This window comes from Embiotoca jacksoni, unplaced genomic scaffold (assembly GCF_022577435.1).
Source record: "Embiotoca jacksoni isolate LCO1_2020_lvr unplaced genomic scaffold, fEmbJac1.0.p SCAF_13, whole genome shotgun sequence".
In the NCBI taxonomy this organism is placed as follows: domain Eukaryota; kingdom Metazoa; phylum Chordata; class Actinopteri; family Embiotocidae; genus Embiotoca; species Embiotoca jacksoni.
Window position 1 is genome coordinate 9,663,097 of NW_027185263.1, and position 24,111 is coordinate 9,687,207.

The following is a 24,111-nucleotide window of genomic DNA, read 5'->3' on the forward strand; positions in this document are numbered from 1 at the left end:
CTGGGTCAGAACAGGGCACGTAACTCTGTTGAGCTTGTTCTATCAGCTGGGATAATGGATGCTGTACCCAACAGCTTAATATGGCTTTTGATGTGTAGGACAGAATTTTTTTTTCACCATGGTCAATGCTTTTTCACTATTTGTGCTTTGATATCTGTGCATGTCTATGTGTTGTACCAGGCGGTGTATAGCGCCTCTTTTCCTGAGGACACTCCCACCAACAAGGGCATTCTGACAGTGGGTGCAACAGATGCTGACTCAGGCTCCAGCGCTGAAATCCAATATTCATTGTTTGGCATCGGGGTTGAAGATTTCTACATGGACGCAAACACTGGTACAATTATGTTTTTTTTTTAATTTTCTGTAGGATGACAACAATACATTGTCCACATATTAAAAGTCCTTTCTACACCTCTCTAAACTTTGTGTCCTAAGGTGAGTTACGGACAGCCACAGTGATGGACCGAGAAATGACACCCACCTACAAACTCATCGCCCAAGCGACGGATGGGGGCGGGCTGTTTTGTCGATCTGACATTTCTCTTAAAGTGTTGGATGTGAATGACAATGTCCCCTCGTTCTCATCCACTTATTACCTGGCGAGTGTGTATGAGAATGCCGCACCCAAGGCTTTGCTTACCCGACTGCAAGCCAGCGACCCTGATGAAGGTAAGCGGGTATCACATTTTGCTGTTGTATGTTGTATGTATAACGTGACAAGGAAGGATAATGAGCACAGTAAGCTTGCCAGATCCAAGCTGCTGATTTGTCTAAGAAAGATCATTAGCCAAGAGCAATGATATTTTATAATGTGCATACTGTACATCACAGATAATTTGTACAATCTGCTCTTCCCAGGTCTTAACCATACAGTGGTATATTCTCTGGTGGATCCACTCAATGAGTTTTTCTCCATTGACCCAGTGAGTGGAATAGTAATTCTGGAGAAATCTCTGGACAGAGAGAGCCGAGACTCCTATCGCCTTCGTGTCCAGGCTACTGACCGACTGGGGCAACAGGGGGCGCTATCCTCACAGGTTGGTGCGAAGTCCAACTGACACAGGTTAAATCTTGATTGTACACACTACAGTGTATCTACTGAAGCTATCTGTAGGAAGTGTTGCACCGAAAGATACTCGCAATACCAAAAAATTGGCACATGTACTGAAATTCTATATAAGAAGAAAGAAGAAGAAGAAGAGGAATGCACTTTTGAACATTATTGAAATTTACAGTCTTTACAATTTTATTTTTTTTGGGGGGTGGGGGTGATTTAATCATGGTTTCCTAGTAGATAAGATCAATTATTTTTAAACCAAAATTATATGTTTTTGGATCAAATCATTTTAACACAATAATGTAATTTGAATGAATACATGACATATTCAATTGCAGTTTAGTCAGCCATGGAGTCTGACCATATGGGGAGCTGCTGTGATCTGTATTTCTGTCCATACTCATGATTTAAAAGAAAAAACAGCCGGTGAATCAAAATCTGTTGTTTACTGAGAAGATCAGATAAAGAACCGGGCAGATTTTAATTAAGATAGATCGTTATCAAGTTGTGCAGTGGGTGGGATCGAAGAGATGGAGAGGGTGACAGTTACAGAGACAGAGGCAGTGCAGAAAAGCTGAAACACAGTGTTGGCTCTTGTTAAGTTTTTTAAGGCTGCTAAAAGACACCATGAATGAGAGCAGAAAATAACCCACTGCTAAAAGTGAGGTCAAGTGTTATCATTCTGGAAGAATAAATTATTTTCATCCATGTTTAGAGGTTCAGTCACCAATTATGCTGAAAATGAAAAGTATTAATTATTATTAATATGTATCAATACTACTACAAATAGTAGCAGCTGTAGCCATAATAGCAGCAAAAGTAACGGTTGTAGTGGTTGTAGCAGGTGTAGCAGGAGGAGGGAACACAGTAATATGATAGCTATACAAATGGCAAAACTAGTAGCCTCAGTGGCATCACACTTTCAGTCATTGGAAATTATTAGAAACTGTTGACAGCATTTATCTGATTTGTAATGCCACAAGTATTTACAATATTTATGGAGCAGCCAAGATATTCTCTCTCAGGCTTTGATTTCCTCAGTCTTTTGTCTTGTTAGTAAAGCCTTAGATACATTTTCTGCCTTTAATGTTTGTGGACCACTGTCCGTGGTGCTGAAACTGAAATCTCACAGCTGGGAGCAGCGTAGACAAACAAATTGGGATTTTACGGTCTCTTGTGTTTCCTTCAGGTTGATTTGACCATTTTAGTGCTGGACGTGAATGACAATGCTCCAGTCTTCCAGAGGAGGGACTATGCAGTCACTGTCCCTGAGGACGTAGCCGTGGGAACCGAGGTGCTGCGTGTGTTGGCGACAAGCGCAGACATCGGAACCAACGCTGAGATCACCTACAACATCCGCTTGGGCAACGAGTTAGGGAAGTTTGCCATAGACAGAAAATTGGGTGAGCCGACGTCCTTTTGTGTGGATCGTTACTTTCAGAACTAAGTGCATGGTATGGTGAAATCTGACCTCACAGAACTAATTCAAATTAGAATGAACCCTGCTTTGGTTAGCATGAATTGATTTACAACCACATTAGTAAACATCAGAAAGAAACACACCAAAAAAAACACAACAAAAACAGCAACAAAAATGACAGAAAAACAGCTAGAGTAAACTATGTATACTGAGTATATAAAGTATTGTGTGTGTGTGTGTGTGTGTGTGTTAAGGCTCTATTTCAGTGGCGGATGATTTGGACTTTGAGGTGTGTAAGGACTACTACCTCACTGTTGAGGCCTGGGACAGCGGCGATCCTCCTCTAAGTACCGCCACCATGGTAATCATTGAGCTCATGGATGTCAATGACAATGCTCCAGCCTTCAACCAAGACATCTACAACGTACTGGTTAGCGAGGATGCGTCTGTTGGGCAAACAATTACAAAGGTACCATTTGGTCTTGTTTCCCACCATTATATCAGTCTATCTATACTTGTTCTGTCTTTTTCATGAACTCGTGTGTTATTTAGGTTTTTGCAGAAGATCTGGACAGTCAGGTGAATGGGCGAATCACCTACTCTATCCGGAAAGGTGACCGAAGCAACCACTTCTGGATTGACCCTGTAGCGGGACTGCTCAAAGTCAATAAGAGGCTTGACAGAGAGCTAGTAAGGATGCGTTTTTAAGTACAACATCTCATAAACGATCGATTGTAATTTTCTGGTTCATGAACACAGTCAGGGCAGAAAATACTAAGTTCCATTAAGGTCAACACCCAGTGAAATCTCACATTATGCAAGCATAACAGTGCTTGCCGTATTACCTGATACATACAGATATGGCAACCCACATGCTCTTCTGCACCGTCTAGGTATCGAGGTACTCTTTGTCAGTGCAGGCGTTCGACAGTGGATCTCCTGCCATGTCCTCCACTGTCACAGTTAACGTCGACATCGCCGATGTTAACGACAACCCTCCCGTCTTCACTCCTCCCAACTCCACAGCCATCATACAGGTAAATATTTGTGTGTTTGCTAACTGTATTTTCATATGTTTGTTTTTATGTTATCTCAACTCCTCTCTCTCCATACTTCCAGTTAAACCAAGCTGCTGGCACCACCCTGCTGAAGCTGTCAGTTAGCGATAACGACTCCCCTAGAAATGGCCCTCCTTTTGAGTTTCGCATCTTGTCAGGAAATGAGGGAAATTTCTTCACCTTGGACCAGTCAGGAACTCTGAAATCCAACCGTGTGTTTGGCCCCGATGCCCCCAGAGAATTTACTATTGAAATCCAGGTTAGGATTGGTATTTTTTTAGCCAATATAATGAGGAAAGGTTCACTTTTAAATACACTTTGTCAGCATGGTTACACACACAGTCACTACTGGGTGCAGCCCATTACTCACACAGTCTGTCACTGGTAGCAGTTAAATCAGGCTATTAGAGTCTCGGATTAAAAAAGCGGCAAAACATGTTTCTGCTATTAGCACCAGTAAAATGGTTAAAACTTGAAACCCTAATATTTCTGTAAAACTATACTTCTATCATTTTGATCGAAGTTACTGACTATCTCCCTATAATTATTCTCTGTCTTTCAGGCAAGTGACTCTGGTAAGCCAAGTCTTACCTCCTCTTCCTGGGGTTTTCTGAGGGTCATTGGGAACAGTCAGTACAAGCCCACTGTTTCTCCCCTGGAAATCTTCATTGTCATGGTAACAGATACCTTCCAGGGTGGCCCGATCAGTCGGATCTATGCAACTGACCGCGACTCCAATGATGTTCTGTCATTTACCCAGAAGCCTCAGCCCAAGAGCATGTTTAAGATAAACAGACAGGATGGCAGCATTGTAGCGCTGCCTGGCCTGGAACCTGGCAGGTACACACTACACCACACAAACGACAAAAATATGATGTGGGAAAAACGTTTCAGTGTAGAAATATAACACGTTTTCTTGTCCTCTCTCAGATACCAGATGAACGCTACAGTGAGTGACGGACGTTTTGCTGTGATAGCTGATGTGTCAGTCCAGGTGGAACAGGTGACGGATGTACTGCTGCGTAGCACCCTGACCTTACGTTTCAGCTCCCTGACCCCGGAAGACCTACTCGGTCGCTACCTGAACCAGATCAAACTAACGTTACGGGGACTAGCCGGCTGGAAGTGGTCACCAGGACAACAGGATCCTCTCCACATAATCAGCGTAGAGCCAGTGATGGGGATGTCAGATGTGGACTTGCTTCTGGCCATGGAAAGGCCAGAGACATCAGGCGGTGGACGGATGGGTGGCTTCTACTCCCAGCAAGAGTTGAGTGCAAAGCTGGAGGAGGCAGCGGCGCGGGGTCAGATTCGAGGTGTTCTAGCTGGGGCGGTGGTGGTGAGCAGCGCATGCTCCGGGGAGCTGGACTGTGGGGACCGGGTGTGTGAAAACGCACTGGGGATGGACGGGGACTCACCTATCACCTACAGCACAGAGAGGGTCAGCTTGGTGACACTAAGGTTCAGCCGCACAGAGACCTGCACCTGCCCTGGTGAGCACTGCACTCATGCTTGCATATACAATCTAACTAAACCCCAACTCACATTGTTGGTGTCCTCAATATGTCACAACAACTTGTACATTACTTGAGTACATTATCACTGTTGGTGTATAGTTTTGATATAAAAATCTGTAAAATCCTGCAGTGTCTGAAGTGTTTGTTTATGCTGTCTGACTTTGATATTGTGTTTTCTTGTGCTTGAAAAAAAAATCTCTGACTTGGTTCTGAAAAGTTGGAATCATGGTATTATCTGTCTGAAAAAAAACAGATAACAGAGCAACAAGCATATATTATGCATACAAAGATGCATAAAAACATTCAAGACTAAAATAAATCTGAAGGATTTTTTTCATATGAATATAGATAATATCCTGACATAGCGAAGGTTTTATTTTCTAATATTTATGTATGTGCCCCTCTTCAAACAGGAGGGACATGCCCATCCCCTGTGGAACTCTGTGAAGGTCAGTCCTGTCCAGCTGATATGCAGTGTGTCCGCTCTGGTCCTACAGCGCCATCTGTCTGCCAGTGTCAGCCTGACAAACTAGATGAGTGTGCCGGTATGATTTGACGATGCTTCGACTTTTAACCACTTCTATGAAGATCACAATGGATTTCTTAAGTTTAGTTTAAGTTGAAGCCTTTCCCCTCTGTCTCTCTGTGTATTTTGTAAATGTGTAGGCCAAACCTCTCTAAGTTTCTCTGGAAACAGTTACATCAAGTACAGAGTGACAGAGAATGGGCAGAGTGGAGAGATGAAGCTCGGTCTGAGGATCAGAACACTTCAGAGAAGAGGCGTCATCATGTTTACACGTGTTAACCCCTGTACCATGCTTAAGGTAAATGATAAATGTACTACAGTGATTGTGTATGACGCTTTTCTACATTAACGTGCAAAATGCTTTATAGTTTTCTCTCATACCAAGTGCTGGCCTGCCAATTTCACACTGCAAAGTAAAGTGTTTCTTTATGGAAATGAAAGATTGGCGGAGTTAATTTAGAAATGTAATTATTTTCCCTTTCCTTCCGCAGATCGAAGGGGGTCGACTCTGGTTCCAGTTGGACTGTGACAACACCCTTGGCATTATGGGTATCTCTGGCAGACCAATAAACGACGGCCTCTGGCATGCAGTCGCCTTGGAGCTGACTGGGAACTACACCCTCCTGTCACTGGATGACAGCTATGTGGAACGCCGCAGAGCAGCCCGAGCGCCTGTTCGTCTTTGGCCCGTGGCCCCAGATTCATCGTTTTTCTTTGGTGCCCAAGTGAGACCATTGATCGGGCAAGGCGAGAGGCCAAGCCCAGGACCAGGGAGAAGCCAGGGAGGGCTGGCACTTAGGGACCAACGGAGGGGCCCTCCGAGAGCCCAGGACGGCTTCCAGGGCTGCCTGGGCTCACTGATGCTGAACGGCAACGAGCTGCCACTTCAGAACAAGAGGAGCCGCTATGCTGAGATAGCTGGACTCAGCGAGGTCAAGTTAGGCTGCGTGCTTTATCCAGATTCATGCGTCAGTCAGCCCTGCCTCAACGGCGCCATCTGCAGCAGCCTGCCCTCTGGAGGTCTGTATCTGCAGATGACCATGTGAATGTATGTGGCTGTTTGTCTGGCTGTTGTATAAATGAATTACATAAATAGTTGTTGTCATGTGAAACAATTTATCATATCTTAAGAGTCAATGAAGTGTACTAGTTTTAATTTAAGGACTTGCCAGTGCAGTAGTTACCATGCACCTGTATCTATTTAGTCTGTAAACCTGAATGTCAGTTACTCACAAATTAAAATAACATGATACTTAAATGATTTAGGATCATATGATGTATTTATATTTATGACTCTACACATTTGACATATCTTAAATGTCTCTCCAACAGGCTTCATGTGCAGTTGCAGTGCTGGATTCACTGGGGGGCGCTGTGAAATTGAACTGACGTCCTGCATGCCAAACCCATGTCAGAACGGTGGGGACTGTAAGCCTATAGGAACTACATTCATCTGCAGCTGTCCTAGAGGATTCGGGGGACTTATGTAAGATACAATAGCCTGAAATCACACACACACACACACACACACACACACACACACACACACACACACACACACACACACACACTAACAGACACACACACACACTCCCTTTAAGTCTTAATAACTGTCTATAACTATTGTGTGGATGAATTGTGTGTCCTATTTAGATAGTATTTGCACAATGACAGTTAGGGTAACAATCATTTCGACACTTTAACATTTGCATTTCCGCTCTTATTCAAACATGAAAGAACATGTGGAGGACTCAGCAACAACACAGGCACATTCATTAACCCACATAAGCCCCCCAGTACCCACTGTGTTTGCTTTTAGTTGTTATTGTGTGGGACAAATTAGCAGTTCTAATTTCATTCAGCATAATTTTGGTTCAAAAGCCTATAATCATTCTCTGGCTGCCCCCTTAATTACAGCTCAGTAATTGCCTTTGAAATAACCTCTGTGCTCGCGTGGTTGTTCGATGGAACCACCACTAGAGTGCAGTTTTCCCTCAAAGCAGAAATACGCTCTGCTTTTTCATGCAGTTGACACAGATGCAAATATTATTTTGATGAAGTTGTATTAAATTATATTTAGATGAATAAAACTAAGATTGAAATTAAGATGGGTTTTTTTCAGGCACCACATTTTTCAAAATACCGATTTAAACCACAGCTAAAGCAAATACTATATTCTACCACACACAAACAGCTGTTGAGTGTAATTGGCTATGAAATAGTTTTTCTTGCAGATTGATAGATAATAATATCACACGAAAATATTTGCATTTAATCTACTGTTGGAAAATTCCCCAAAAAGCTCAAAATTCCCCATTAATCGCAGAATTTTACTCTGTGAGAATAACAAAACAAATATGACACAACTTGCAGAATTCATTAAGCATTTTAATTATGGTATAAATTATTCATTATCTAAAATATACATGGGAGGATATCACTGGCCATCACATCCAGGCCTTGATGAGTAAGCTGAACGTTCATCTTACTCATTATAATTATCATTTTATCATTTAAAGTGAAACTTTGGATCGTTACACAAGGCGGCTTCCTGTAAAATGCTTTTTCTTTTTTCGTCAGACCAATTCTTCCAAAATGTTTTTGAAAATCCCATCAAGGAAAAAATAATTGAAGAGAAATGCATGTATTTTCTATCCCCTTCACAGCAGGACACCCATGTTTGAAATGACAAGCTGAGATGAGCACATATGTGTGTGGAGTGAAATTACTCTGGTGTTTGCTTGGAATTTGCATCTGTATCTAAGAGTATGAGTCCGTGGGTGTGTGTTTTGGCATTTGGCCATACATATTTCTTTCAATCTGAACTGTATATGCAGAATCTGGGGAGTATATGGGGAATCTATGAAGATAATCTGTTGATTTAGCTAAAGAAAGCCTTCTGAAAATATGATCTCCAAACCTTTCTTTCTCTTTTTTTAACTCATTGATACACGTTCATCTTTTATTGGTCTTTTTCTATGTGATACAAATCAGCTGCACAACTCCTATGCAAATGACAGATTTGTCTGTGCATTAACAGATGTGACGAGGATGTAAACGAGTGCGACCCGGACAACTGCGAAAACGGAGGAGGGTGTGTCAACACACTGGGGTCATTTTATTGTAATTGTTCCGAAGGATACGAGGGTCAGCTCTGTGATGATGAGACACCTGGTGATCCGGGCGATGACACGCAGGTATCGTATGAACAACACATGAAATTAAATTTATGTTGGAGTACATTTTACAGAAAATACTAAAGCACAATCTAAAAAGTGCTTGTTCTTCAAATGTCTTTTTGTGCATTCAGCTTGCACCTAATTGGAGTTGGCATACACAGTGAAGCTTTGAGAATTTTTAGTGTGCAGCGGCCTCCTGGAAGGCATATCCACCAGCTTGGTATCTTTGTTTTGAATGAGAGTGTGGTAATGGGTAAATCACAGTTTCCATTTGAAGCTGTCACGCTCTTGACTTTTACTGCACTCTGTATACCTTGTATCGAGACTCCAAACCCAATTAATGTTGCGCATTGTAAGACGGAAGGTGTTTTCATTATTCCTTAGAAGGCTGTAATTAGTAGATAAGTAAGCATAGTTGACAAAATCTATTGAGTTCCTTTTTTTTTTTTTTACACCCAGTGTACACATTAATTTTGTTTGTTGCTTTAAAAAACATTTGCAGGCTTCTATTGCTTGAAATAATCCCAAAGAAGAGTTTGACTTGTTTTAATGAGGCTTATTCATCACATCCTCTATTTGAACTAATCTGTGGTGTTAATGATTTCCTCTGTACTGCAAGACCAGAAATGTGATTCTTGTAATCCTTTGCTGTGTGAGGGGACAAAACTTCACAATCACATGATACAATTTCACTCCAACAAAATGTCAGTAAATTCATTAATCAAAAGAGGTTGTTCTAAAACTTTTAGAACTTCTTTACTTATTACTTTTGTAACACTTTTCAACATGTGACGTGTTTATTTACAGTGATCACCTTCCTGAAAGTATTTGAGGGTGGAGGGACCAGTGCACTGTATCTGTGCATTCTACCAAGTATACATATGTACTGACTCATATGGCTGTCTGACTAATTGGAACTTCACCGACTGGAAGGGGATGAAACCTGATTTGTACCTTGACAACCATTCTTTTTAGAAATAACCACATTTTTTCAAGCAGCAGGTGCAGAGTTTCTCAACAAGTTGGAAATATCAATATATTAATTTTGTGACTAGAAGAGATTCATAATTAGGAAAATCCCCAAACCTGGACTTTCTGTCCCTCCACTAGACAGTGTTTGCATTTTTACATTTTGAATAGGAGATGTGGTGTCCATGTTTTTACGATTTTTCTTTCTTTCATGTTTCCCAGGCTGAGTCTCTGTCTTACGTCGGACCAGGGGAGATAATTGGCATCGGAGTCCTTGCTTTTGTCATCATTTTCCTCCTAATACTCTTCGTCGCCTTTAGGAAAAAAATTAAATTCAGGAAAGAGTCAGACCTGGGCCCAGGAGCTCAAGCTGTGATGGGCATCGCAGCTATTTCCACAGAAACAAGTTACATGCTACACAAGACTGGCATGGGGGCAGAAGGGATCGAGTTCAAAGCCGTGCGTCTATCAGGTTCACCGGGGAACACGACCGTGTATGGTGAGGTGGGAGCCAGCATGGGTGGCCCTCCCCAGGTCATGGTGCGTCCGACTGCCCATTCCGCTCTACCAGGAGGACTCAGCAACCAGGGCCTGAGGAGTGGAGATGGTGACAAGACCACTTCCAGTGAGGGCAGTCAGGTGTGCAAAAGTCTGCATGGGCATGTGTTAATGACTATAATTTACTGTATTCATGTGTATCCTGTATCTTATATCAACTTACTGGATGGGCAGGTTTTGTCATGAGAGTAAATTAATTTGATGAAAACTCATAAAAAAAAGTCATCATAGATACAGTATAGTCTTTGAGGAAAACAAGTTAACAGTATGAACATGTAGTATTTACAGAAACTGGCCTGATGCCTTTAGGATAAAATTAACATTATAAAACTACAATAATTACAATCCCAGACAATATCTATTTTATATCATAATAGCAATATTTATATAGTAAAATAATATCTCCCAGCTCTTTAGTCCCTTTTGATGATGCTGTGCTTCTGTGATTCAATTGCATCTCTTCTATTCTTTGAAAAAGACTCAGAATATTACTTCTTATATCACTCCTATTCTTACCAACAGTAATTGGGACAACCATGGTGTTCCTGAGAAGTACACAAGCAATGCAGCTGACAACAAAAGAGTGCTTCTATGGCAGGAACTAAGAGTTATGGGGTTTTGATATAACAGAAAATATGGGATGATAAAAACATTTGTGGAACAGGCATTGTGTCGTATGGATAATAAACTGACAGGATTAATTATTTTCTCATTAATTATCTCATTTTAAGCCACTGTGTGTAAAATCTAAAAGATCTGGTGCCACCCAGTGGTAGCATTAAAACAGGCCCCCATGATGATAGTTCAACCCAGGGGCTTTGAGATGACTTGAGCTGAAAGCAAAACATAATCTATAATAATTTAATTTTGCCAAGATTTTCTCACTTTTCCACAAACAAAAACTTAACTCGTCAGCACAATTTGAGAAATGCTGCAATCACACAAAAATCGGACGCATTGTGACTTTAAATGGGACTTCAGGAAAATAAAATCTTTAGAGAAGTCTAGCATTGTATTTCATTTTTCAAGCGGGCTAACCAAGTCCCTTAAACCGCTGGACATTTTCAGTTTTAGCAAACACTAGTCAAGCCGGAACAAAAAGTGACATTTGAGGGAAACAATTTGGCAGATCAGAGTGGCAGATCTGGTATGCTAGCAAGAATTAATGGCAGCAGAACGATATATGTAGGACTTATTCAATATAGCATACATGTTTATTATACTTCATTGAAGTAAAAGAACATGTTACCAGGAGCCACTTCATTGATATGTTTGTAAAGGAACTCTGTGGAACAGAGAAATACATTACACCAGTGTTGTTGTTACAGAAACTACTTGTTAATTAATTGTCACTTTTGGTCTGGTTTTTGATATAAAATAAATCAATTTTCTGCCTTTTTTTCTTGTGTCTCTACAGTTCAGCAGCTTCCTCTCAGATGTGTCTAATGTCCGAGGTGTGGCCAATAGGAGGGGCATTGCAGTGTGCAGCGTGGCTCCCAATCTCCCCTCGACATCGGCCAGTCGGTCAGAGCACAGCCCGGCCCACAAAGTGTCCTGGGAGGGTGAAGAAATGAGGGAGAAAGGGCTGGAGAGGGGAAGAGCCGAGAGAGAGGAAGAGTGGGGGAAGAGGGCTTTTGAGTTGGAGAGAACACAGAGAGATAACAGTCCACAGGGTAAGCCTGCAACAATGGGCATGCACAGATGCACACTCACATACACACACCGTTTCTAACCTGATCAAAAAGGCAGAGTACACAGGCCATGAACTCATTGTGCTACATCCATACAAGCATCTTCACTGAGAGAGCTTATTTCACAGTGATCTATGCCTTTTGATCACACATCAAAGTAAATGGCCCAGAGTAGGCAAGAGTGATATTTTTTATTTTGCCATCATTTCATTTCATTTTTACTATTTACATCCTGGGAGCAACACATGATAATATAGCTTTATGTTACTCTGCTGAAATTGTCAATTATGTCATATTGTATCAGGATAACTCTTACATATCTTGTGCACTTCTGTTTGAATGGTCAGGGTAATCAGCCAGAACTGATGTCCTCTGTTCTTGTCCTACTTTTGCTCAAAAAAGTTAAGTCAAAATCCGAGAAGTTGGAACACTTCCACCCAAAAACTTTCACTTCTTTTTTTTTGTTTTTGTCAACTGAGAGGGCAACAAACTGAAGGAGATCAGCAAGACACTGTTGTCAGATAATTCAGCTTCAGTCTGATATTTAGCTGCCAACATTGTCAACAAGAAGACCACAGTTCACGGTTTATTCTCTCTCAATAAAACATTTACATAACATGTCAGTGCTATGGTAGACGTCAGATATTTCGATTCTCTATCCAACCTGTTGTTTGAATAATACAGCTTGCAGTAGGAACTTCCTGCCTGTTAATTATTGATTTCTTCCTGTGGGAATGGGAAATAGGCTATTTTCTTTTTTTTTTTTTGCTCCCGTGCTGAGTGTATGCAGAAAAAAAGAAAAGCATGTACCCTTAGGGCTCACAGTTACACTACAATCCATTAATTAAAACGTGAGTAAGCCTACTAATATTTTAACGGAGCAAACTGATATCCTGATTATTCTGTTAATGACTCCAATGTTAATTGATCAATTGATAACAGTTTAGTTACATATTTACACCACACCAACCACATACAAGTATAGTAATGAATATTGCAATATGTAGGCACAAGTCAACATGTAAAATACTAACTAACAAGGGAACAGATAGGTCATTTTCTGTCACTACCTGCTCCATCACGAATAAATCAAATTTAATAAATAATTAAATACTTGAAAAATACTTGTCGACAAATCAAGCCATATTGCTCAGTTTTTGGTAACTGTGCTCCCAAATACAGGATGTCTCATGGAATAAACCCTCTTAATGGATGCCAGTTTAAAAGCTCTAACAGGACGGATTACAGAAAGCAATTTGTTTTTATTGTTTAGTTTTCGTTGCTGAAAAGGAAGTGGGAGTTAAAACTATTGGAGCTTAAGACTGGACCATGTTTGGTTTAGCGTTAGTGTAAATACATGTTTTCCACTAAAATGTTATCAATGGGTAGCCTGGTGTGACCGGACCCAAAGTCATTGGATGAAAATATGGGCCTGGGTACCCTCCATAGGGAATTGTATCAAATCGTTGGATCCCACCAGGTTAATATTAAAACTATTGGAGCAGCCTTTAACTAATCGGCATTGACCACCAAATGTGCTGAAACCATACCACTGCTGCAACTACATTTAGAAAAAAAAGAAAAAAAAACTTCAACTTCATCGCACTTAGACCCCCACTAGTTGCTTATTATTCCGCCTTTCAGAGCATATATGTGAAAAGGGTTTCTAGACTATAATCATAGTGAAGAAAACTGAAACTGTGAGCAATAGTCTGGCAGAGCCAGAGGGTTTGAATAGAAAAATTTGAAAAAATATGGAAAAATTAAAGGCAGCAAAACTTGTCATTTTGCCAGCAAATTATTTATATTTACAATTAATTCAGCCTGATTAGATATTTTCCTGAACTGTAATGTGAATATTTAGTTTTTCAAGATGTTGTCAGAGTTAAAATATTCATGATAAAAACTGAACAAGAAGATTTTTGATGGCTCTTACAATTCAAAAATGAAAGGGGGTTTAACAAGTCTCCATGGGGTCAAAGAGTAGAAAATGACTTGGCTGAGTGTTTAGGATTACAGTAGAGGTTGGGTCCAACATGGCAGGGGAGCAGGGTAGTCACTGGCACAACAACAAATACATGTGTGTGAGGAAATAAAATAAATAGGGTAGTAAAAAAGAATAAAACATTTTTTTACTTTTTAAAAAAACTTGATTATGTTGAGTGTCCCCTCACCTGCATCCTGAATAAGACCAGTGACTGCTGCACTGCCTTTCTTATTTAGTTTGATTGATGGTACTGCCTTACTGCTCACATCCTCACAGGAGCGTTTCACTTGTTCCACAAGCATTCGACCATGACCACACAGCTTGGGCTTAGAAAGCTAAAGTTGATGTCCAGACATCCTGGCCCTCATGGAGTTGGTTGTGAAGTACAGTTTTGGTTATAAAATGGGCCAAGCCCTGCATAGTCGCTGGCCAAATATACAATAAAAAGCACAATATTGAAGACGGTCTGACAGACAGGGAAAAGATGTCGTATCCATTTATGAAAAGTATAGCACAATCACAAAACCTCTTAGAACAAACCATTTTGCACTACTGTTTACTAAAAATGTTTATTACTGTAAAATACAGGAAAAATTACTCACTAATAGTATATACAAAGGTGCAGTTGAAAGAGCAGAAAACAACAGCAGATGAAGATGGATTTGTAACAGTATTTCCGAAAAACATAAAATAGCGCTTGGTGGAGTTGTACATTTTTAGGTTTTGTGCTAATATAATAGTTTTATGTCTATCGATTGTTTTGTCAGATCCTTAGTTTTATAAACAGAAACAAGACAAGAGTGTCTACATGCGTTTTTTTTCCCCGTTTGACGAAATATGTCTCAGTACATCAGTGTTTACTGCATCTCAATATGAGTAGCTATACAAGAACTTGCATACTCTTAGATTAACACACTTATGATTAGATTAGGAAATATCTGAGCAAAACTAAGAATTCCAAGCATTTAAAGCCAAACAATGACAGTCAGCGTCACCCATTTAGTTTAGTATGAAGTATTGCATTTAAGCGGCAATCAACAGTGGCATCACCCATTGATTAGTGAACTGCTGTTCTGAAAGCCTGTTGAAGAAAAATCCACTCAAGGTCCTAATCCAAAATTTGCTGTAGTTGGTGTTATATTAATACAGATATATGCCGGCATGGTGAGCTTCCAGAAGCAGAGTGTAGGTCTGATAGGGTAAGCGGACTAAACACTATTGAAAGAGGAAGGCATTTATACATGTGACAATGGGCAAAAGGGTGGGGGGACAATATGTAAATGCTGACCAAAGGGCAGAAAACCTCAAAGGGTTTTATCAACCACAAAGGGACGGAAAAGGGCAAAGGGTGGGGGAGACAATATCTACACAAATGCTGACCAAATGGAATAGGTGGGGTATGGTTTTCCCACAGATGTTACAGAGGTCATGACATCTGGCAGACAATAGAAAACATCGAAGACAAAAAGATCAATGAGTTAAAACTGCAGGTGTTCTGTGGTCACCTTATTCACACGTGGTTTCAAACTGTAATGAAATTTGAATAGAGAGAATGAATATTTCACATAAAAGAATTGTTAAAGAATACTGTCTGTATTACAATTTCTTCCTCAAGCCTCTAGTTCAGTATTTTGGCCGGAGCCAGAAGTGACTATATTTGGACGAGCTGAGGAGGAGCGAGTGGTGAATCTGACTCGATCTCTGTTGACACTATGCCTGCCCACCTGTCACGAAAACCTGACCGCAACACAAGTCTGTCAATCAAATAGACACGACCCCAAAATTACCGCCTTTTGAAGCCTAATATCTAATTAATGATGAAATTGTTTTCAGATGGACTGCTAGAAAACTTAGAAGAAGGAGAGACTAGCAGTGATGTCTGTAAAGTATTCCTGTTTTTTTCTTTTTGTTCCATCTACCAGCATCAATCCTCTTTAAGTTTTGCCAAAAGTTTGCTAAAAGTTACTTTTAATCTCATCAGAAAAGCTGCCACCTTCTGTTTCCAAGCAGTTTTATTTTGCGAATAGAATTGTTTTTAGAGACCATGATTTCCGCTCTGTTGTCTTTTGTACCTTTTCCCACTTTGAACAATAATGTGAAACAAGGCATTTTGTTGCTGCTAGATTAGAGCACCTGGTAGAAATGCACCTATCCCTTTTAACAGGCCGTGTTGTCGACAGTCTTCACAGCCACATGCCTTTATCTGAAGTCATTGTGACACCCGAGTACCAGCTCTTGTTCGCAGTTGTTTGACAAACAATCACTCAGAGGCAATTCTGAGTGATCTGAAAGAATACCATCCACCAAATAATAACTAAGCAACAAAAAACAGTGTCAGGGATCAAACTGACTTGTAAGTATCTGTTCATTTGAAGTGGTACCTCTACAGAAATGTAGATTAAAGCTAATAGGAGATCTTAAGGCTGGCAGAGATCTTCAAATGAAATTTCATTTGACTTGTTTGAACTGACAAAATGTCAGGTTTGTAACCTGAAGTAAAAGCTTTGATTACCGCAATGTGAAAAAATTTTCGGGATTTTGACTCAGCTTCATCCATAACCCCACTTGCCATACTACCCTGCAGCTGATGAACTTTGTCATGCGATTTGTTGTAGTTTGGGATGTATTTTTCAATCTACCTGTTGTTTTGAGGAGTTACAGTACACAGGAACAAGTAACTCTGTGGTTGCCACCCTCTATAACACCTCTAGCTGGTGAAGATTGCTTTAAATGAGCCGAGCTGGAGGTGCTGTGTGTGTACTGGGAATTGTTGAAAAGGCTGTGTACCAAAGCAGTTAGGCAGCCTTTGAGAAAAGAGCAAATTTCATTCTGAGTAAAAGAGCAAATTCAATTGTTTTAACATGCTTTACATAGTTTATTTTAGATACACTAGGGGGATTTGAGTTAGAAAGAAAGTGGACAAGTGAAAGCATGGATAGGTGGACATATTTCAGTTCCGATTTCTTTCTCATAATTGGAGTGAAATAAGTTTTTGTCCCTGTAATCATTTCTTCTCTTCATCCTGGTTGTAAAGTAACCTTTTTTGAAAATCTGAACAAATATCAACTTACCGTTAATTTTCCTTATATTTGAAGTATTTTATGTTGATATGAATATGTATCTCTTGTGTTTATACAATAGATGTGTCAGAGCTGGTGGACGAGGTTTCGTGTCTTTCAGACTCCACGTCTGAGGAGCGCTCCCTCAGTTCCTACACTTCAGAGTCCTTTGATGACAATGGTAAGACTCTAAATGCTAAAATGACACAAAACACTTTGCACTTCATCTTTCACAAGAAAAAACATCTGGGAACCACTGTTTCAGATAACTTTAACCATGAAATCACTGAAAAGCGAGCAGACATTAGACCTGAGGAAATGTTTAATAGAAGGAACCTTTAAGCAATCAAATCCATACATCAAAGGTTAATGCACAGATCCACTGTGAAAGAATAAATCCTTTTTCTAAATTTTTCTAGAATTCCGTGGAGTGTCTTTTTCCCAGATCAATCTTTCCCTGACTAAGTATAAGAGGGTGGTAGTCAAACACCCTAATGATCATGTGCGTGTGCATGTGTATGGGGTTGTGTTCTTCAGATAGGGAATCCATGTCGATGCTTTCTTCCCTGTCTAATTAGTGTAGCAGCACAGAAAGGACCCCCTGTGTCTCTCCCATTTCCTTATAGGACACGCACGCACACCACATGAATACAAACGTGTTAGCAAGACCAACATTTCTCCTGTTCTCAACACGTGTGCACACACATGCTTGTACATATTCTCCGTATCATCTCAGTCCCACCCTACACCAAAAACGTTCCCCTATTCATAAATCTACTAACATTGTTTATGTTTTTCTTCTTCTTCTTCTCTCTTTCTTTATTCTCCCCAGCCTCCATAGTGACAGTCATACGTCTAGTCAATGATACTGTCGATAATATTGAAAGTGAAGGTATGAAAGAATATCTTCGACTAACTCCTCCATCTCTTCTGTGTCTTCTGATGATAAAATGTTTGGTCAGTGTGCAGAACAAAGACACAATGTTCTGAATGCGGCCAAGCCTGTCTTATTAAGAATAAAACATCTTGCTTAGATTTCTAATACTTTTGTCAGTTTCTGACACTGGATCTGTCTGTGTTTAAATTTTTCCCCTTTGGTTTCTGTGTTGTTTGTCTCAGTGTAACTCTGACTTTCGCTTTCTCTCTTCCTTTATAGTGTCAAACATGGACAAAGAACAGTGGCAGAACAGCCCTGGTGAGTGAGGTTTTAAAGCAACTGAAAAACATCTTATTAACTTGCCTTCCCTTCAATGTTATTTTTCAAGCTGTCCTTCCAAAACCTAACCTTTTGTATGCTTGACAACATTTTTCTCTGAATACTGTTATCATACTCTACACAGTATCGATTTCTGTTTATGCCAATGTCTTGCTTTCCAGACTTTGAATGGAAATGTAGGCTTCCGCTTTGTAGTTATGTTTTCTGAACTTGGAGGTCAAGAAACAGAACTACAAACTGTGAGTTGTTTTATGATTGGTGGTTCCGTTTTGAATATAGCAAAAACCAAAAAGCCCAAAAAAAGGCATCCAATCTTTGATGCCTTTGGTCAATTAAAATAAGACATTATATATACATTGGAACATTTCAATAAAGATAAATACAGATACATATGATTCAAAACCAAAGGAAGATGGAAAGATGGTATATGTAGCAATTACAATCGGCATGAATTCTTGTTATTTTGTTGAAATGTTACTTTCAAAGGGTGTGAAACGGTCTGCATGCGAGAGGAGCCGCCCCGAAATTCTGAAATGTATATATCTTTATATGGATATACAACTATATAATATAAGATCTGCCTGCAATACGTTTTCGATATTAGAATAAATCTGCTTTTTATAATAATACAAAAAACCATTAGGTCAAAAAATATTCCATAACATTTTATAGTTCATGGTTATTTAAGATAATTTGAATAATGATGAGCTTTAAATTGAGTGCTGCAGTCCTCACAGGCACAGCAAAGCTTTCACCCTGGCTTTGTAAAGCGTCTCAGTGGATTTTATGGGCACTTTGAGCCAAGCCTCACATCCGCACAGAACAGCGTAGGAGAAGGCAGCTTCAAAGATGTTATTTTTCACATTAAATGGGGCATCATCTCCAGCCTAAACACTCTGACTGAATGCACGTTTTTTATTTAAACAAACATCAGGGCAGTCATCATCCAGTTACACCTATCCTATAAGATCCCTAGGTCCCAGTCGGCAGCTTGTGCTGCAGTCATACAATCAATATTAATTGGCTCATAGTTACCAAGTCTGTTTCTTCTCAGTTGCATGTCATTTACTAGGTCTACAAAGCATTTCATTACTTACCCAGAGCAAGGCTGTGTTTCTGCCTCTGTCACTGGCAGCAGACTGAAGCACAAGCAGCTTTATTTCAGACAGAGAGAATTAAATGACTGAAATTGTTGTCAATATATTGTTCCAAATAACCCATTGGATTCAGTATTTTGTGGTAATATAATGCAAACATATTTTTTTTTAGTATATATAAAAATATCCAATATAGTTATTCTCAAAAAGATTATTTATTATGAGGTAAACAATATTAATGTCTGCTATTGTGAAAATAGGGCTTGCAATTTGTCTCCATTTGAGATATCATTAATGATAGTTGCATGAGTTTTCATTTTGTGTTTGTGTGTACAATTTCAGTGTTCATGCATTAGTGTATATTATGTGTTATGAATTGTGTGTGTATTGTTGTTGGTTTACACGTATCAGTGTTGTGCTCAATAGCTCTCTCTCAAACTCCCTCTCTCACCATCTAGTGTTTTCTTCTATGTCATAATTCAGTGTGTCTTTCTGCATTCAGCTGTTTCTATGAGAATTTTATCATCAAAGGTTTTGTGTCCCATGAGATTTTTGTTTTGTTTTTCACTTCACTGACAGCAAGTCGCCACCTGCAGAGCAAAGATGAGATTTGTGTAGAGTTCATCAAAGAGTACCTTGTGGATTGTAAGAACATGCATTTCTTTCCCCCCTTAACCTTTCATTTGAAACTATTTCAACCAGAACTGAGCTATTTCAGCAGCATGGCATGGCAGTACAAGCCCCCAAAAGTTTTGTGGTTTGTTCACACGGCCGTCTGTCAGATATCTCTGTCCACACGTGTCATGCATTATATACGAGGGGCTGTCACTTTCCTGCACACCAATGAATTGTACTCCCCATCCCACACAGAGGGTGACCCTTTGGCTCCTCTTACTTCATCAATATGATATTTCTTCACTCACAGCTCATTAACCTAACCATGAATTATGCAACTTGCATGATGTAGTTTGTAGGAAGTTGTGGATTAGTGGGAAGGCGTATGTCAGTCCATTTAACAACATGAACTGACATGTCAGGGAAAGTATTGTGCTGATGGACTTTATTTGCACATGAATAAATACCAAATGAGAAATGGAGTAATTACACAATGTAAACATGGGGGAGAAATCTAACTGAACCCATAGTAAGCCCCATAGCGACACAGTCAGAGACAAAGCCATCCAGAAGCCTCCTGCTGGAGCAGACACAAACTCAGAAACATGCAGTGCACACTCACACATGCACACATTCTCATGCACGCAGCTAACAAGCAACACTTTTCTATGAAAAACAAAATGGATCAAGGGATGAGATAATAAGCACAGGGAATAATAAAACTACCAAGGTGAAAAAATAGCAGCAAACACAAGCCAGATAGTGTGCATGCTATTCATTAATGTAATGAAAGAATACCACCCTCCTTTTTTCTTTTTCTTTTAAAAAGGATTTTGTTGCTGGTATCTTGTGTCTGTGGTTCTACACCTAAAGGTAACTGTTCTGGGCGATTGAATCTGCATTGATTTGAATAATTGTGAAAATCCTCACATCAGTCCTCCAGTAATTGATGCACAAAAGCATATTCACTGGCATCATCTCACTCTCCATCCTGTAGATAAGATTGCAATGATACTGTTGTTTTAGTAGCGAAGTTGATTTATTGATGTGGCACCTTTCGCCGGCTGATCCTATTAGACAGATAATCTCATTCGTCCTCACACTGTGCAATGCAGAGGCTGTTCACATTTAAGTGAGAGCTATACTTGCAGTGATTTAGCAGTGCAAGTTTGTCCAGGGAATAAAAAGCCTCAGATCCGAACACAGAATGTTAACTCAGTTCAATTTCTAAAATCTCCATTCAATCATAATCATAATCATGTCACTAAAACTATTCCAGACTACTTAAAAAGTTTATTTTTTTTATTTTTACCATTGTTGTCCTTGTCTTTTCAGCATACCGGTGGGAGTCTTTGTGTCAGACTTCAAGCTGGCTGTCACCATCTCGTCTGCGTCCACCAGAGGTAGGATCCCATTACGACCTCAGTGACGCCCAGCAGAACATCAGGCGAGGAGGCAGCACTCGCTCTCTCCAGCTGGACTACAGCGTGATGGGCTACAGCGGTGACAGAGGCCATGAGCGGGGACTTGAATCCAGGAGGAGGACCTTCCAGTGGGAGAGGAATCAGTCTGGTGAGTGGGTGAGGAAACCCCCCCTGGACAGAGAAGAAAAGAGAAGTCACGACAGGGAAGGAAAGATCACGGGGAGCAGGGACATGGTGGGGCAACAGGACAACAGAGAGCTGCACGGCCATGACAGTTGCGAAGACAGCGCCTCGCCTGTTTATGAGGAATACCAAGAGTCCAGCCATGATCCAGAGCAAAACGAAAACACAGAGAGTCTTTATGACACACTTCCCCCAACTCGGCGAGCCTACGAAGGATACCCGTCAAGCCCCCCAGGCCTCAACCTGCACCCGGCTCAGCTTCTGCCCCCTCTCAGGGCCTGGGACTTACAGACGGGGGAATGGAGGGGATCACAGGAGGACCGCACAGGGCTTGGCTCTAGTAGCCTGTCAGGCTCTGGGGACGAGCTAGAAAGACTACTGAACCTGGTGTCACTCAGAGCCAGGAGAGCCACGCGAACAAATAGAGCCTCCACTGGATCGGAACCCACGACAGGCTGGGACGGATTTAAATGAGTACACAAGACTGTTTAAAACAAATAGATTTAATATTCCTTCATAAATTATATGGAGGCAGTGATTCTCTCAGATTAGACTTGACATTTGTCATACTACACCATTGGTCCACCACCTAAAAATAATTGAACAAGAAAATTACCATATATACTTTTATTATTCTGCATTATTATCCTGGTGTAAACAAGCACTAATCCACCACCAATCCCCTAGCTCATTTGTAAAATGGAGAAATAAGAGGAAATATGTGTTCTCTTGACGCCTTCACCTGCGCCGTGATTGCAATTGGCTGTGAATCAATGCTTCTGCATTTATTTTTTTAGAGTCACTGAAGCGCAGCATTTGCAGCCAGTCTGTCTCTGTTTTGGATGATACTAATGTATGTACATATGTTATGATGTATTTCACACATTGCTCTGTCGGATCACACGTACACAGGCGCTCACTCTCTCTCTCTCTCTCTCTCTCACACATACACACACACACACACACACACACACACACACACACACACACAATCACTGTGGTAACTCAACCATGTAACACTTAATGCATTTCTTATTTTTTACTGACATATGCTCAGGGTTCTTTTGGAAAGAACTACTCACCCAAATCCTAGACATTAAATGAAAGAAGCTATTAAAATTACCAGAAGCTGATACCAGGGGATCTTTACTAAATCATTTAATTATTCTATGATTATTTATTAAATAATTACACTATTAATTTGTCTGGTTGGTTATGAGCCTCTTCATGAACACACACATCATGGGCATCTGGCTTGTGTGTTTATTATTAAATAGAGCACTTGTGTGTGGAAGTATACAGATTCACTAATCAACACGCATCTTAATGATACATTATGCATTTTGTATATATTGCCAAAGCTGAACTTTCAGCAGTGCTTCAGGCCACTTCACACCTGATGTTAACATGTGTAATGAATTTTCAGACATTATGTGCTGAAAGGCTCGGAGAACTGTGTGGAAATGCAACCGTGAAGTACAGAATCACTCACCCAAGACATGTGCACACGCTCGGCTCACTGATAACGCAGTGTAAATGCTGCTGTGCTCCCAGTTCACACACAACAAAGGGAATGCAAATGGAAATAAACTCCATGCTAAACAACTCTGAACACAGGCACAACAAACAGGTAGTGGATAACTGCGAGGATTTTAGGATGCACATTTTCATGAAGGCCGTTCAGGACACTCGCGGATTGGGAAGGAACCAGACCAAATGTCTGCTGTCAGGATTACAGTTTGTCATGGAAACAGCTGCACTAACCTGCATTCATCTCACGCTCTCCTATACATCCTTTGGTGAATGTTTTTGTGATAAAAGACTGTCATTGTGCTGTAAGAAAACATTCACATCTTACTTAAATCTATTGTGTGGGACTTTTACATATTAATGAAAGCCCTTGTCAAACAAGATCAAATAATGCTGATCAAGCCCATCACAGCCTGTAAAAGTTTTTAAATTAGGTGTCTGGTGAGACATACCCATGCTAGCCGGATGACTGCAAACTGAGCTCTGTGGGCAGAGCAGAGACTTAGGCTGGCCCAGGAAGCTAACTTCTGGTTTAGCACTAGGGCTAAGATATACGAGTCATTTTGTGAGAGTTGCGATGCTAAAAACAATTTATCATCTATTTTACAGCTATAACAGAAGCAACGGACTCGGCTAGCCTTTGACGCCTACGACATCAGCACGTGTTGACGGTGTTTTTGTAATTGATGTTACATGCCAACCTATTACGGTACAGCACATACACCTGTCTGTCTACTAGGATACCACGCCACAACTTTGCTTCACTTAGGTCTTAAATGTAATGTGCTTTGGGTTTAGCCACCAAAAACGACATGGTTAGGTTTCGGAGATAACAACTTGGTTTGGGTTTGGAAAAGGTTTATTTAAAGAAATCCACTTTAACGTCTTACAGACTCAAACCCTGTTCTCATGGGTGAAAGTCCTGTGTTTGAACCATTCAACCACCCGATCCTACATCCCTATTAGGACTTCCCCAGGTTGTGTGCTTCGTCAAATAACCTCCAACCTCTTTCACATGACCTTCT

At 40.4% G+C, this 24,111-nt stretch overlaps 1 protein-coding gene across 1 annotated transcript in view; it reads left to right on the forward strand.

Annotated features, from left to right (window-relative positions):
- LOC138196005 (protocadherin Fat 3) overlaps positions 1 to 22,691 on the forward strand; it is a 67,130-nt gene extending 44,439 nt beyond the window's left edge. The window contains exons 32-52 of the mRNA XM_069145661.1: positions 181 to 334; positions 436 to 669; positions 859 to 1,037; positions 2,247 to 2,460; positions 2,732 to 2,946; positions 3,030 to 3,167; positions 3,371 to 3,514; positions 3,597 to 3,794; positions 4,098 to 4,375; positions 4,466 to 5,028; positions 5,466 to 5,597; positions 5,719 to 5,876; positions 6,070 to 6,598; positions 6,911 to 7,064; positions 8,619 to 8,775; positions 9,949 to 10,365; positions 11,702 to 11,957; positions 17,104 to 17,202; positions 17,854 to 17,913; positions 18,178 to 18,216; positions 21,285 to 22,691. Coding sequence (XP_069001762.1) covers positions 181 to 334; positions 436 to 669; positions 859 to 1,037; positions 2,247 to 2,460; positions 2,732 to 2,946; positions 3,030 to 3,167; positions 3,371 to 3,514; positions 3,597 to 3,794; positions 4,098 to 4,375; positions 4,466 to 5,028; positions 5,466 to 5,597; positions 5,719 to 5,876; positions 6,070 to 6,598; positions 6,911 to 7,064; positions 8,619 to 8,775; positions 9,949 to 10,365; positions 11,702 to 11,957; positions 17,104 to 17,202; positions 17,854 to 17,913; positions 18,178 to 18,216; positions 21,285 to 22,030 — 5,064 coding nt within the window. The 3' untranslated portion in view covers positions 22,031 to 22,691. The remainder of the gene's footprint in view (positions 1 to 180; positions 335 to 435; positions 670 to 858; positions 1,038 to 2,246; positions 2,461 to 2,731; positions 2,947 to 3,029; positions 3,168 to 3,370; positions 3,515 to 3,596; positions 3,795 to 4,097; positions 4,376 to 4,465; positions 5,029 to 5,465; positions 5,598 to 5,718; positions 5,877 to 6,069; positions 6,599 to 6,910; positions 7,065 to 8,618; positions 8,776 to 9,948; positions 10,366 to 11,701; positions 11,958 to 17,103; positions 17,203 to 17,853; positions 17,914 to 18,177; positions 18,217 to 21,284) is intronic.
- The last annotated feature ends 1,420 nt before the right edge of the window (positions 22,692 to 24,111 follow it).